The sequence below is a fragment of the Catharus ustulatus genome, chromosome 3, assembly GCF_009819885.2.
Source record: "Catharus ustulatus isolate bCatUst1 chromosome 3, bCatUst1.pri.v2, whole genome shotgun sequence".
Lineage (NCBI taxonomy): Eukaryota > Metazoa > Chordata > Aves > Passeriformes > Turdidae > Catharus > Catharus ustulatus.
The window spans coordinates 116,503,396-116,516,320 of NC_046223.1; the positions used below are offsets into that span (position 1 = coordinate 116,503,396).

General features: G+C 43.9%; 1 protein-coding gene across 1 annotated transcript in view; it reads right to left on the reverse strand.

The window, feature by feature from the left end:
* Window positions 1-12,925, reverse strand: part of PKHD1 (PKHD1 ciliary IPT domain containing fibrocystin/polyductin) — a 236,715-nt gene that overhangs the window by 206,425 nt on the left and 17,365 nt on the right. Inside the window, exons 15-26 of the mRNA XM_042779098.1 lie at window positions 12,178-12,453; window positions 11,652-11,738; window positions 10,937-11,030; window positions 10,346-10,488; window positions 8,690-8,820; window positions 7,724-7,908; window positions 7,088-7,226; window positions 3,829-3,977; window positions 3,118-3,302; window positions 2,035-2,157; window positions 395-500; window positions 227-240 (exon numbers count right to left, since the gene is read on the reverse strand). Of these exons, the coding sequence (XP_042635032.1) occupies window positions 227-240; window positions 395-500; window positions 2,035-2,157; window positions 3,118-3,302; window positions 3,829-3,977; window positions 7,088-7,226; window positions 7,724-7,908; window positions 8,690-8,820; window positions 10,346-10,488; window positions 10,937-11,030; window positions 11,652-11,738; window positions 12,178-12,453 (1,632 nt within the window). The remainder of the gene's footprint in view (window positions 1-226; window positions 241-394; window positions 501-2,034; window positions 2,158-3,117; window positions 3,303-3,828; window positions 3,978-7,087; window positions 7,227-7,723; window positions 7,909-8,689; window positions 8,821-10,345; window positions 10,489-10,936; window positions 11,031-11,651; window positions 11,739-12,177; window positions 12,454-12,925) is intronic.

Below are 12,925 nucleotides of genomic sequence, written 5' to 3' on the forward strand. Positions count from 1 at the left end.
TCTAGAGCCTGACAACCCACTCAATGAAATTTTTCCTAATAACTATTCTAAACTTCTCCTGATGCACCTTAAGGCAGTTTCCTATCATCCTATTTCTTCATCCCTGGAAGAAGAGACCCAGTCCCACCTGGCTGCACCCTCCTGCCAGGGAGTTGTGCAGAGTGAGGGGGTCACCCTGCACCTCCTTTTCTCCAGGCTCAGCCTCCTCAGTTGCTCCTCCTCAGACCTGTGCTCCAGACCCTTCCCAGCCCTTCTCAGGACAAACTTGTGTACTCAGCACGTCAGATAAAAGTGTAGTTTCCATAAAATCAAACATTCACAAAAGGCTACACACACATACATGAAATCACCAGCACCTGGCAGGTCATTCTCACAGAATTTTTGCCACTGTTACCTGATGAATATTCCACATCTCTGACTATGGGTGTCAGTTCCTGGCTGAACTGGAAAGAACACGAGCCAGAACAGTTTGCAAGGACATCATTCACTGTCACCACCACCTGGGGACAGACCAGAGGGTTACCTTAAAGCTGGTAAGGGAACAGAGGGGTTTTCTAGAGCCACAAGTGTCAGATAGATTCTGGTAGCCACTCTGAGTTACTGAGAGCACTCAGTGCTACAACAGGGCACAAACAGAGAGCTCTTCACCCTGCTGCAAATTTAATTAGCAAATTGCTAGGGCTCATCCAAGGCACAGCAGAGAACAGTTTTGGATGCTGCATCTCCAGTCTCTCTCCCATCATCCTGGAACCCTCAAATTCCTGTTCTTCCAGTCACCCATTGAAGACTGTTCTTGCCTTTCCCCCACTTCTTCCCACTTTGCCTTGGGAATAAATTTATTATGTTTAAAGCACCCTGGAAGACTAATTAAAATGGAACCCACAATGTGTCTTCTCAATGTGCAGCCCTCAGTTTCATTTTTTTTGCCCCTTTTTGTTCATGCTGAAGGAAAAAAAAAAAAAAAACCTGTGCTGTGACTTTGATAATCTAAAAGAGATATCAAGAAATATCCCTCCTGAGATCTTGATATTTTTGAAGAGTCAACTGGCAAAGGATAGGACCTAAAATAGCCCCTCTTTGTCTCTCTCCAGGTGTTAAAGGTGTGCCAGGAGAGTACACCAATATCTGCAAAAAAGCAAAGCATCTGTCCCAAAGAAATGCAAGGAGCACAGAATTGCAAAGTAATCTGCTTGGACAGAGACACAATAATTAGAGGGACACTGTTACACTGCCAGAATAAAGCTCAAAAATATCCAGAAAATCTGTTTGCTGTTACTGGTCTTGTTTCATTTGGGCCATTTGAGGGATTGTGCAGCACAGATGGAGAAGATGCCATAGGTGGCTGAGTCACTGGAATCAGAGCAATTCTCATGGCTGGGAAGCAGGCTCATGAAAAAGGCAGGATGACTTGGCCCCAGATGTTGCACAGCTGGGTTTGAAGCACATCCAGCATCACCCTGTTATGGCCACAGTGCCTGTGAGTCTGCTGGAAACAAAGCCAGAAATTGGCACTGTTCTGCAATGTCTGAGAGCAGAGCTGGAAACACTTCTGTCCATCCAGCAGACTGGAGTGATCCCTCCTTCAGCCTGAAGCTCTCCTCTCTCCTTCTTCCCTCTTGGGGAACTGAGATCCAGAGAGGTTCAGGACTTGCCTGACAGATGAGTATCCCAGCCACAAACTCATTTCTTTTGCCCATCAGTGTAACAGAATGTTGCAGGTGAATTGGGTAATTCCCAGTTTAGGACCCACCAAGGTGGGAGCTCAAATTTTCATCCCTTGGTCACTGCATCCAAAAAAAAAAAAAAAATATCACCTTCCATCACCCATAATCACCATTCTCTCTGCCTGCAACAGCTCTTGGAGGAAAGTCCTGCTCCACATGCCAGGCAGCAGAATATGAGAAATTTATAGCACAGAGCATCAGATTCCTGAAAGGATTTATTTGCAGAACAAGGTGCCCAAATACCTGTGAGGCTCCTGGAGCTACACAGCCCTGCTGAAGCAGTGAAAAGTGTGAGAGCACATCAACTCACCTGTGTCTGGTTATGGGGGGTGGCAAGCATGTCCCCAAATATTGGTCCAATAAACACACCCCCATCATAAACCACACGAGTAGAAACACTTAGCTTCAGGCCAGTGAGGTTTTCAGCAGAGACCTGGCAAAAATCAAGGAATTTCAGTTTCTCATCCTTTTCTCTCCTGTGGTTTTAAATCAAAACAGAATCCTTACAAGCAAGTAACGCCTGGAAACTTCTCACCCTTCTTCCATGAGTCATATCTCCACCTCTAAATCTTCATTACTCAAAGTTTCACAATACCTCACTGTTCTCACCTACACTTTGCAGGTAAAGAGATGACAAAGAAATTCAGGAGTCAGGTTTGTAAATAAACTTCTAACGCCCAATAATATAATTTAGACTTAGGCATGGGAAGATCTCACAGACATGACTTTATGTGAAACAAGGCTCTGTGCAAGAGCTGAAGATGCAGCTCAAACATTTTTCACCCTCCAGGCCAACATCTTGAGCACTGGCATTTGTGGAAAATAGCATCACACTTTTAGGAGCTGAATACCCAATGAAATAGTGTTTCCTTTTGAGGTAGGAAGCATCTCAGTCTGAGTCCTTACTCCAAAAGACCCTTCTGCTTGAAGCAAAACTAACATGACAAGTCCTGGGATGGGAGGGTGTAAGGTGAGCCTTCACCTGAGACTTATGAAGGCCAGATATGAAACCAGACAAAACAGTTCTCAGAAAAATATTTTCTTGGCAAATAAATGATGGCACAAATCTATGATGTGCTTCAGTTACTATACTGAAACATTAATGTAGATATAATTAATGAAGAATTCATTTCAATATACCAGCCCCTTTGCTGTGCAGAAATTACACAAGTCTCCTGAATCACAGACTTGATATAATTTCTTCTCCTACAACTGTTTTTTTTCCATCATTTGATCTGGAATTTGCTTAAACTGCTGTTCCAAATAGGAAGACTGCCTAAATTTCCACGGTGTTTTCATAAAAAAAAAAAAAAACATTGTGAGAGTGAATCAACCAAGACCAAAAGCATCAAATGGGGATCAAAGTGGAGATTAGTAAAACAAATTACTGTACACTGATAACATTGGGCAAGTCCCCAGCTGTTTTTTTCCAAGTCAGTGTCCAGACACTTTCATAGCAGGAGCTGGAGTCTCTGGTCACAGTGAAGTCACTGGTGTTGAAGAAGGGAGCTGTAAAATTATCCACGTTGTCCTGCAAAAGCCTGCGGAGCTGGGGGGCTGAGATGTGCACTGAAACATCTGCAAAAGACATGAGGGAGCAGGGGATGTCTCCCTTTCCAGGAGAGCACACCTGCCTGCTCCTAGGAAAGGAATTATTTCATTATTTCTGCAAGGCTGTCATGGTTCAAACCCTGCCACTGCCAAAAGAGTGAAATTTATTGTACCTTAAGCACTAAAAAAAAAATCACAGAATTATAGATTAGAATCATAGAAGGATTTGGGCTGGAAAGGACCTTTAAAGGTCACCTAATCCCAGCAATGAACCCTAGACCAGGTTGCTTAAAGCCCCATCCAACCTGCCCTCAAGTGTTTCCAGGGATGGGGCATCCACCACCTCTCTGGGCAACCTCTGCCACTCTTTCCCCAACCTCATCATAAAAAAATTTCTTCCTTATGTCTAATCTGAAGATCATCCATGCTATTTAATAACCAACCTGGCCTTGAGCACACCCTGGGATGGGGCAGCCAAAACTTCTCTGGCCATTAATTCTTCCCTTGGCTTCCTGCTGAGGAAATCCATGCCCTGTTCTGCACCCTGCCTTACCTGGTATCACTGTGCTGGCCAAGTGGATGTTGAAGGTTCCTCCAAGAGGTGGGGATGACTTCTGCAGCCTCTGGATGGTGAGGCTGACTCTCACATCCTCCGTGGAAACGTGCAGGTATTGCTGAGAGTCCTCCCCAAGCACTGCACCTCTGTGGGACAGACAGGAGGTCACAGAGAGGAACAACACTGGAGACTCACACTCCTGACACCCCCAGGTCAACCAACAGCTGAGGGACCCATGGGAACAACACTCCTGAAGGATTTAAAGGGAAGATGCCCAGACATCAAAAACAAACTGGATATTCCCAATTTCTAACTTCTCATCACTCTCTGCACCTCCCTGAAAGGTGGCTGTGCTCAGGTGGGGTTGGTCTCCTTCTCCAGGCAGCACCCACAGAACCAGAGGACACAGTCTTAAACTGCACCAAGGGAAATATATGCTGGATATTAGGAAGAAGTTTTTCACAGAAAGAATAATAAAGTATTGGAATGTTTTGTCTGGAGAGGTGTTGGAGTCACCATCCCTGGATGCATTTTAAAAAAGACTGGATGTGGCACTTGGTGCCATGGTTTAGTTGGGTTGGACTTGATGCTCTTGAAGGTCTTTTCCAACCTTGTGACTCTGTGAATTGTTCAGGCAATGCACACAGAAGAAAATTGTGGAAAATTACCTTTTTTTAATTTATGATGAAAGAAATAATTTATACACCATCGAGCACCAGGGAGTGCTACCCCAATGCTGGTATTTCTAAAGAACCAGCCCAGTGCAGCCTGGACAGCATCTGCAACAGCAAAGCAAAAATATTTCCTGCTTCACACTGTAATGCCCATGAAAATCTCAAATCCCCTGAATTACAATGAGATTTCATACTGTACCATCATTTAGGTTGGAAAAGACCCCTAAGATCAAACCCAAATGTTAACACAGCGTTAGCAGGTCCATCATTAAATCATTCTCCCAGACTCCACATCTCTATTGGAGTAATTCAAGTTCACTCAAAGTCCAATTCTGAAAAGTTAAAATGCTTTTCTCCTTCACCACTAAAATTCTCGTGTTTCAAAGGAAAAGGAGCCTGTCTGTGGTACAACGATGCCATCGTGTGTTAAGTGTCTGGATAACAAGTGGCTTTGGTTTTAAGCGAAACCAAAAGGATCACTGAGCCCTCTGTACAGCTGGTAACAAGATTTTAGCCAATATTCCTGTTCTGACAGGAGTAGGAATTGTATTGGATTAAATCACAGCCCGTGTTCAGCAAAGAGAAAGAGCCAGGTTTATTTTGAAGGGGTCCAAAGAGAGTTCTCAGCCCACTCATTTTTATAGTTTGTGCTGATTCCTGCTTTTCTCTGATACCTTCCTCTGTGAGATGAAAAATTCCACCTGTGCCAAGCACCATTTTTTATCCTGGTGAGAGTTACTGTGATCAAATCACCTCTTAATCATTTTTATTAGTTAAACAAGTGCAACTTCTTAAATCTTCCTCTCTAGGCATTTTCCTCAGCTCCATAATGATGTCCATGGTATTTTTTTCCCATTCTTTTCTAAATTTATTCAAAAAATACAGCCATCAGTATTATTTGCAGCATTCTAATGTCAGTCTTCAGGCTCCACACGGGAGTAAAAGTTTTCCCTCTTCCTATTATTTGCACCTCTGGTTACACATCTCAGCCACCACAAACATCCCCCTGCATTCTCATTCCTGACCTTATCCTTGGTGGTTTATGTTAAGATGCTACATTTGACTCAGTTGAGTACAACCCAACTTTTACAGGAATTATTTTCTGCCAGTACAAACCTTTAATGTTGCAGTCTCTGATCCAGTTATAGCCCATGGCTGTGATTCCTGTGATTGTTGGGAGGAACAGAAACCTCATCTCGGCAAACAAGGACACCTGAGGCAGACTCCTAATGCCCAACGTAGGAATTGGTGTCATTAACAGTGTTTGGAGACACCTCTGGATGATCTTCATCCACTGTTCCAGAAGGGTTTGGATTTCCTTCCAATCCCACATCACACTTTGGTGACCACAGATATCTGACACCCCAACTTATCTTTCACAGAATTCACAGAATCACTGGGTTGGAAGAGCCCTTCAAGATCATCAAGCCCAACCCATGCCCTAACACCTCAACTATGACCTGGCCACATCCAGTCTTTTTTTTAAACACATCCAGGGATGGTGACTCCACCACCCCCTTGGGCAGAACCATTCCAGTACTTTATCACTCTTTCCAAGACAAACTTTTTCCTTATATCCAACCTGTATCTCCCCTGGCGCAGCTTAAGACTGTGTCCTCTCATTCTGTCAGTGCTGCCTGGAGAAAGACACCAACCCCACCAGACTAAAACTACCTTTCTGGGAGTTGTAGAGAGCGATGAGGTCACCCCGAGTCTCCTTTTCTCCAGGCTGAACAAACCCAACTCCCTTAAGCACCTCTTGTTTCCAGCAGCTGAACTCAGCTGACAACCAACTCCAGATACACAGGGGGAGCTATAAGAGGTGTTACAGGGTTGTCTTAGGTTGCAATACAGGATGTGACCCAAAGTCTGTATTCTATCACTGTCTGCTGAAACCAGGTGGGGCAGTGATCCTTATCTCCATGGAGATATCCTCTGCTAATGGGCCACCTGTTCAAACCAGGTGAGGCAGTGTTCTTCATCTTTTCACAACCCATCCTTCCTCCAGGAGATCTCTCCTGTTCATGGCCATTGAGTCCAACTGCAGGACTGATAAAATTCCATCATCCCATTGGGAGATGCTCCAGACAGGGGGAGAAGCCAAGCATTTCCTACCAAGATAAAACTGAGATTTGGAACACCAAAGCAGCCTTTTTCCACTGGATCCCAGAGGAAAACCAGACCCTTCCACATCATCACTGAACCTTTGGAGGAAAACTGCACCTTGTACAGGAGCACTGCTCCAGCTGAGCCACATCTGTCACTGCAGGAGGATGCAGCCACCATGGAATGGGACTGCTGCCAACACCCTGCCTGACGGGTGTCAGGCTGTACTCTGACTGTGTCAGGGTTTGAGGTTTGTTTCTTTGTAGTGCTGTATTTCTATTTTAATTTCCCTAGTAAAGAACTGTTATTCCTAATTCCCATATCTTTGCCTGAGAGCCCCTTAATTTCAAAATTATAATAATTTGGAGGGAAGGGGTTACATTCTCCATTTTAAGAGAAGCTCCTGCTATTCTTAGCAGACACCTGTCCTCCAAACTAGGACAAGGATATTGAGATGAGCTGCTCACTGTGCCTACCTTGGAGAGAGGAGGGGCAGACTGGCACCACAGCCAGAAATCCTCCAGGACACGTTGTAGGTGGGAGGAGACCCCACCACAGAAACTGCTTCAATTATCCTCCCCCCTGGCCTGGGGGGTTTGGGGTCTCTCTGAGAAACTGAAAGAAAAAACACAAACTTCTATTAGAGCAAGGACAGCAGAGGTGACTATGCCCAGGGTATTGTCATTTCATAGCTGGAAACACCTGCTGGGGGTTTTTTTTAAGTTATATTTCATAGAATCAGTAAGGTTGGAAAAGACCTTTAAGTTCACAGAATCCAACTATTCTGCACTGACCAGTCCACCACTAACCCAAGTGTCCCCAACCTAACCACTGTCCCCAAGTGCCACATCTATACATTTTTGAACCTTTCAAGGAATGGTGATTTCACCACAGTCCGTTCCATTTGAAGAACCACATTTTCAAATAAATCAAGAATATTGATATTTTGGCAATTCCTTCTTGACTGCTATCACAAAAAAAAAAGTTAAAGAAAAAAATAATTTTTTTGTGCCTGCTGCGAATTTTCCCTTTGAAAAAGTTTCATCCAGCTTTATTGCTATAGATTTAATGGACTATGCTGAGGGGAAAAATCCCAAAAGAGATGGCTTTACCAATCACAGCTCTGTCAGCAATGATGAGCTCATCAAGATAAAATGATCCAGGTGTTTCTTTTTGCAGCACAGGGCTCTGGATGTCTATCTGATGCACAAATACTGGGGAATTGGCTGGGAGGTCCTGGAGAAGCACAGAGAGATTCACACACCTCTGCCAGAGGTTGGTGCAGGTGAATGTCCAGCTGGAAGACACCAAGGTTGGGACAATAAACAAATTTGGGGTAATTGTGAAGAGTCCAGGTAATATCAGGACCTGGTTTTGTTACTACTGGTATTTAGCACAAGCTCAGTGGTTTGTGATTACTCACCATGTCCTTGTTGGGTTCCCCAGAGTGAGAAATGAGGAATTAGATCTCTGATTATGTTCTCCCCTCTGAATCACTAGATTAGGATGTGGGAATGACTACACCTGCTTTTTTATTGGCAAAATCCCACAACAGCATCAGTGACCTCAATGAGGGTCAATCCAGAATTCAACCCCTCAGGTCCCTTCAGGTTCTTCAGACACTCCTGATTTTTTTAAGTCTGCCTGCCCTAACCTTTATTCTGCTACCAAATATTTTCTACTCATGGAATTTTAAGTGAATCAAGAAATTAAAAGGCTACACCAATTTTCAAAGATATCAAACGGCGGGGGACAAAAACCAAGTAATTCTCTCTCTTACTGCACAAAATCAACTGGGAAAGAAACTGGGGGATTTATGTTCTCAAAAATTATCAAGTATACCTGTGTGCCACTGAGGTGAGACAATGCATGTGGCAGTAAACAGGGAAATTTACTCATTAGATCCTCCAAAAAGCATGGAAACACATTCCAGCAATGCCTCTGTAGGGACAGAGCTTTTGACAGATTACTCCAGCTAAAAAATCATTCCTGTATAAATAAGAACTTGCCTCGGTTTTCCTACTGCATCTTCTTACAATGGAAAATATAATCTCTGATAATTGTCATTGTCTGGATACCTTTTAGAGGCAGTTTCACTGAAGTCCCACTGGCAGGTGAGGTTCCTCCTCACTGGACGTGAAGAAACATTGGTGTAGGACACCGAGAGATGAAGGATGTTGCTCATATGGCCTTTGTGTGCAAAACACACCTGCAAAAGCGGTGAAAAGATTTTCACAACTCAAAACATGGGTACAGTAATTTCACGATTACAAGCTGCACCTGATTATAAGCAACACTTCTGGGTGTCAGCAACTATCTGGGGTTACAATCCAGAGTGTGATAAAAGGTATCTGTTCTATCACCATCTGTTGAGGGTGGGGCAGTGATCCTGATCTCCCTGGGAGATATTCTGCTAATGGGCATCCATTGAAACCAGGCAGGGCATTGTTCTTTATCTTTTCACAGCCCATCCTTCCTCCAGCCAGTCATTTTCTGCTCATGGCCATTGAGTCCCACTGTGGCACTGATAAAATTACTGCATCCCACTGGGAGTTGCTCCAGCCAGGGGGAAGAGCCCAACATTTCTTACCAAGATAAAAACAGAGGTTTTGGGACACTAAGGGAGCCCCTTTCTCCACTGGACTCCAGAGGAAAACCGGATTTCTCCACATCACCACTGGAGCTCCGGAGGGAAACTGCACCTTGTACAGGAGCACTGCTCCAACTGAGCCACATCTGTCACTGCAGGAGGATGCAGCCACCATGGAATGGGACTGCTGCCAACACCCTGCCTGACAGGGTGTCAGGTTGTACTCTGACTGTGTCAGGGTTTGGGGTTTGTTTCTTTGTAGTGCTGTATTTCTATTTTAATTTCCCTAGTAAAGAACTGTTATTCCTAATTCCCATATCTTTGCCTGAGAGCCCCTTGATTTCAAAATTATAATAATTTGGAGGGAGGGGGTTTACATTCTCCATTTCAGAGAGAAGTTCCTGCCTTTCTTAGCAGACACCTGTCCTCCAAACTAAAACAGCAACTTTTCCTTCTTTGTCCATATATAAGCTGCATCTGATTATAAGCCGCACTTTGGGTTCAGACCAAAATTTTAGTCAAAATAGTGCGGCTTATAATCGTGAAATTACTGTAATTTATATCTAAAATACATGGAAGATAAAGGAAGATATTCATTTCAATTCTGGTGTAACACTGGGTTGTTTGGCCTGGAGAAGAAAATACTCTGGGGAGATCTTAAAGCCTCTTCCAGTGCCCAAAGGGGCTCCAAGGGAGCTGGAGAGGAATAAGAGCTGTAGAAAACAGTTTTGGTACCCAGGTGTGCCACAGCATGGCATCAAACCAACCCTGGGACTTACCTGAAGTTTTATTTGTGCCAAAAGTAGGAGAAGATGAGCAGAAAAGTGAGCAGTAATGGACTACCAAACAATAAAGGATTTTTCCTTCTGCTGAGAAATGGGTCATCCTTGTCCCTCCCACTTTTCTCCAGCACCATCCCACTTTTTCCTTTCCCACAGTGAGGGTTGTATCCCCAGGAGCAGTTAACAGCCAGGTGTGTTAAACAATATCAACATCTCAGAGATCCAAAACCACTCTCAAACCAAATAAAAGATGCTTGGTAGGTTTGGGGGAATTGTAAGCTGGCCAGATGACTTTATGTCGCTTATTAGGCTCTGAGCATTCAGTGCCCAGTGCAAGCTGCTCCTTAAGAGCAGCCACTCACATGTGAGTATTTAGTAAGGTCGTATCTTGGTAGTGTTGATGGGGAAGTTTTCATCAGCTGGCTTGGTCTGTGGACACTGAACCTCCCACAGAAGGGCTCTGTTCCACTGACAGCGTGTCCTGTGGTGATGACGTTCTTCATATCTGACAGATATTAAAAAAAAATAAAAGAGGAAATGAGAGGTCTGAAAGTGATTTCAGAAGACACCAGTACAGTCAAGATTCGTGAAAATACAACAAGTGGGTATCCAGAAATTGTCAAACAGTCCCACTCCAAGAATTCTCCTGCCAGAGTTCAACACTGTTGTTTATACAACACTCTCAGGCACAGATTCCTGGGGTTGTCCAGCCCAAGAGCTGGATTTGATGATCCTTGTGGGTCCCTTCCAGCTCTGGATATCCCTGTGATTATTATATTGATCATGTTGTTCCTAATACATACACATAATGAATAGATTATAAACATGAATATATACTTATACTCATTAAAAGTGTAAATTTGCTACCAGTAATAGTTTAAAGAACATTTATGTCATTAAAGCAGATCAAGTCTCACAATAAATATTGCTTATTTGCCAATGAAGTTCCCTACCTTCTTTCTCAAAACCAGAGTGAAAAAGGATTTTAGCAGAAGTTGGCTCAGTTTCACATCCTACTGAAAGGAGCTCTTCTATTGCTGCCTGCACCTTTAGAAGAAATTAAGAAAGTGGAAAGCAGTCAGTTACAATCATTTCAGCAGAGACTTCAACACACACATCATCACTTCACTTTTCATCAACCAGGGATAAGTGGCACAGCAGCTCTGAACAAGCAGGTAGCCAAACATTAAAAGAAGAAAAATGTTAAATAATAATATAACAAAAATTTATCTCAACAGAATGTAAACTTTCATGTCTGACAGCTTTCAGGGGTGTGAAACATCCTCAGTCTAATGACTGTCATGGAGCCATCACTCAGGGTCACTTTAATGTTGACAAATTACCACACCAAGAGACTATGGGGTGTTGAAGCAGCCAGAGCCATACAACACACATCTGGCTTTAGAGAAGTCCAAGGATCTGGATCAATGAAAGTCCAAGATATCTGCATGTTGTGATAAGCTTAAAATACACCTGGGAGTCAATTCTCCAGAAAAAAAAAAAAACAATCCCATTGTAAGACATTCTCAGTTTAATTTTTTTTTTTTTATCTGCATCACATAAACTTTATCTCAGCTTCTGGGCCAAATCTTAACTTCTGTCAAGCAGCAGATCTCCACCAATTCCTGCCCAGCAGAGGACCCTGTGTCTGTGTTTAATGGCACCTACCTGGTGAGCTGTAGCATTTGTGGGGATCATTCTCAGTGTGTTGTTCCAGGAGATACTGAAATAACCTGTACCAGACACAGTCAACATCTGGTAAAAAAAGAGAAGCAGATCAAGAAATGAAAACAGATGGAAACTTCATGAGACACACACACCTCAAACCTGGCATCCTCTACTGAGGAGGATTTTACAGTCAGCACTTTGCCTTTTTAAGCCTCTGTGAAACAGGGACCCTTTCCAAGAGTCACTTCAGCTACTCATAAACTGCCCTTGTCCTAGAAGGAGCAGGATTCCTACATTAACAGGAGAACAAGAGATGACCTGTGCAGGTCCTTAAAGCTCCTGACCTGCAGGAATTTAACCATTAGGAAAAAACTTCCCTCATTCCACTGAAGTGCATAAAAACAACAGACAACTTCATCTCACGATGTTCTTCTCATCAGTTGTCCCAGGAGGTTAAAAACAAAGTGAAAACACACATTTTTTTTTCAAATCCAGCACCAGCAAGGCAGCTGCAGGCAGCACTAACCTGCACTTCTGGAAGACGCAGGGCACGAGCCCGAATTTCGTGCCTCTCAGTGCGGTAGCTGCTCACCACATGGGGGTCCAGCCACGTGTTGTGTATCTGCACTCCAACCCTCATCCCTTTGCTGGGTGTCTGTGCATGGTGCAGTGCTTCCAGGTAGTACCTAGAACCAGCAGTTAGCTCGAATTTCTGCGATTTTGGCTGCCAAAGTTCGCTCCAGTTCTTCACCCAGTTCTCAGCCCACTCTGAATTGCCAGCAGGGAGAGAAGCAATTCTCACCTGTGTGCAGAAGAACCAAATCACAGAATCACAGAATGGTTTGGGCTGGAAGAGACATCAAAAACCTTCCCATTCCACCCCCTGCCACGGCCAGGGACACCTTCCACTATCCCAGGTTGCTCCTACCCCCATCCAGCCTGGCCCTGGACACTTCCAGGGGCAGCCACAGCTTCTCTGGGCACCCTGTGCCAGGGTCTTTCCTCCCCACCATCACAGGGAACAATTTCTTCCTAATATCCAATACAAACCAACTCACTTTCAGTTTGAAGCCATTCAACCAGTTAGTGACATTTCTCCAGCCCCAAATAACATTTAGCCCAATGCCACAGCTCCAAAAATAAACAAACAAACAACATATTTGTGTTTATAACTGGCAGCCATGGGTTGATGGCTCACAAATTCCTACCTGTTCTATAGGAAAAAGCCACAATCTCAAAGAATTTTGGTTTAAGGTTCAATACCACAAAGAAGA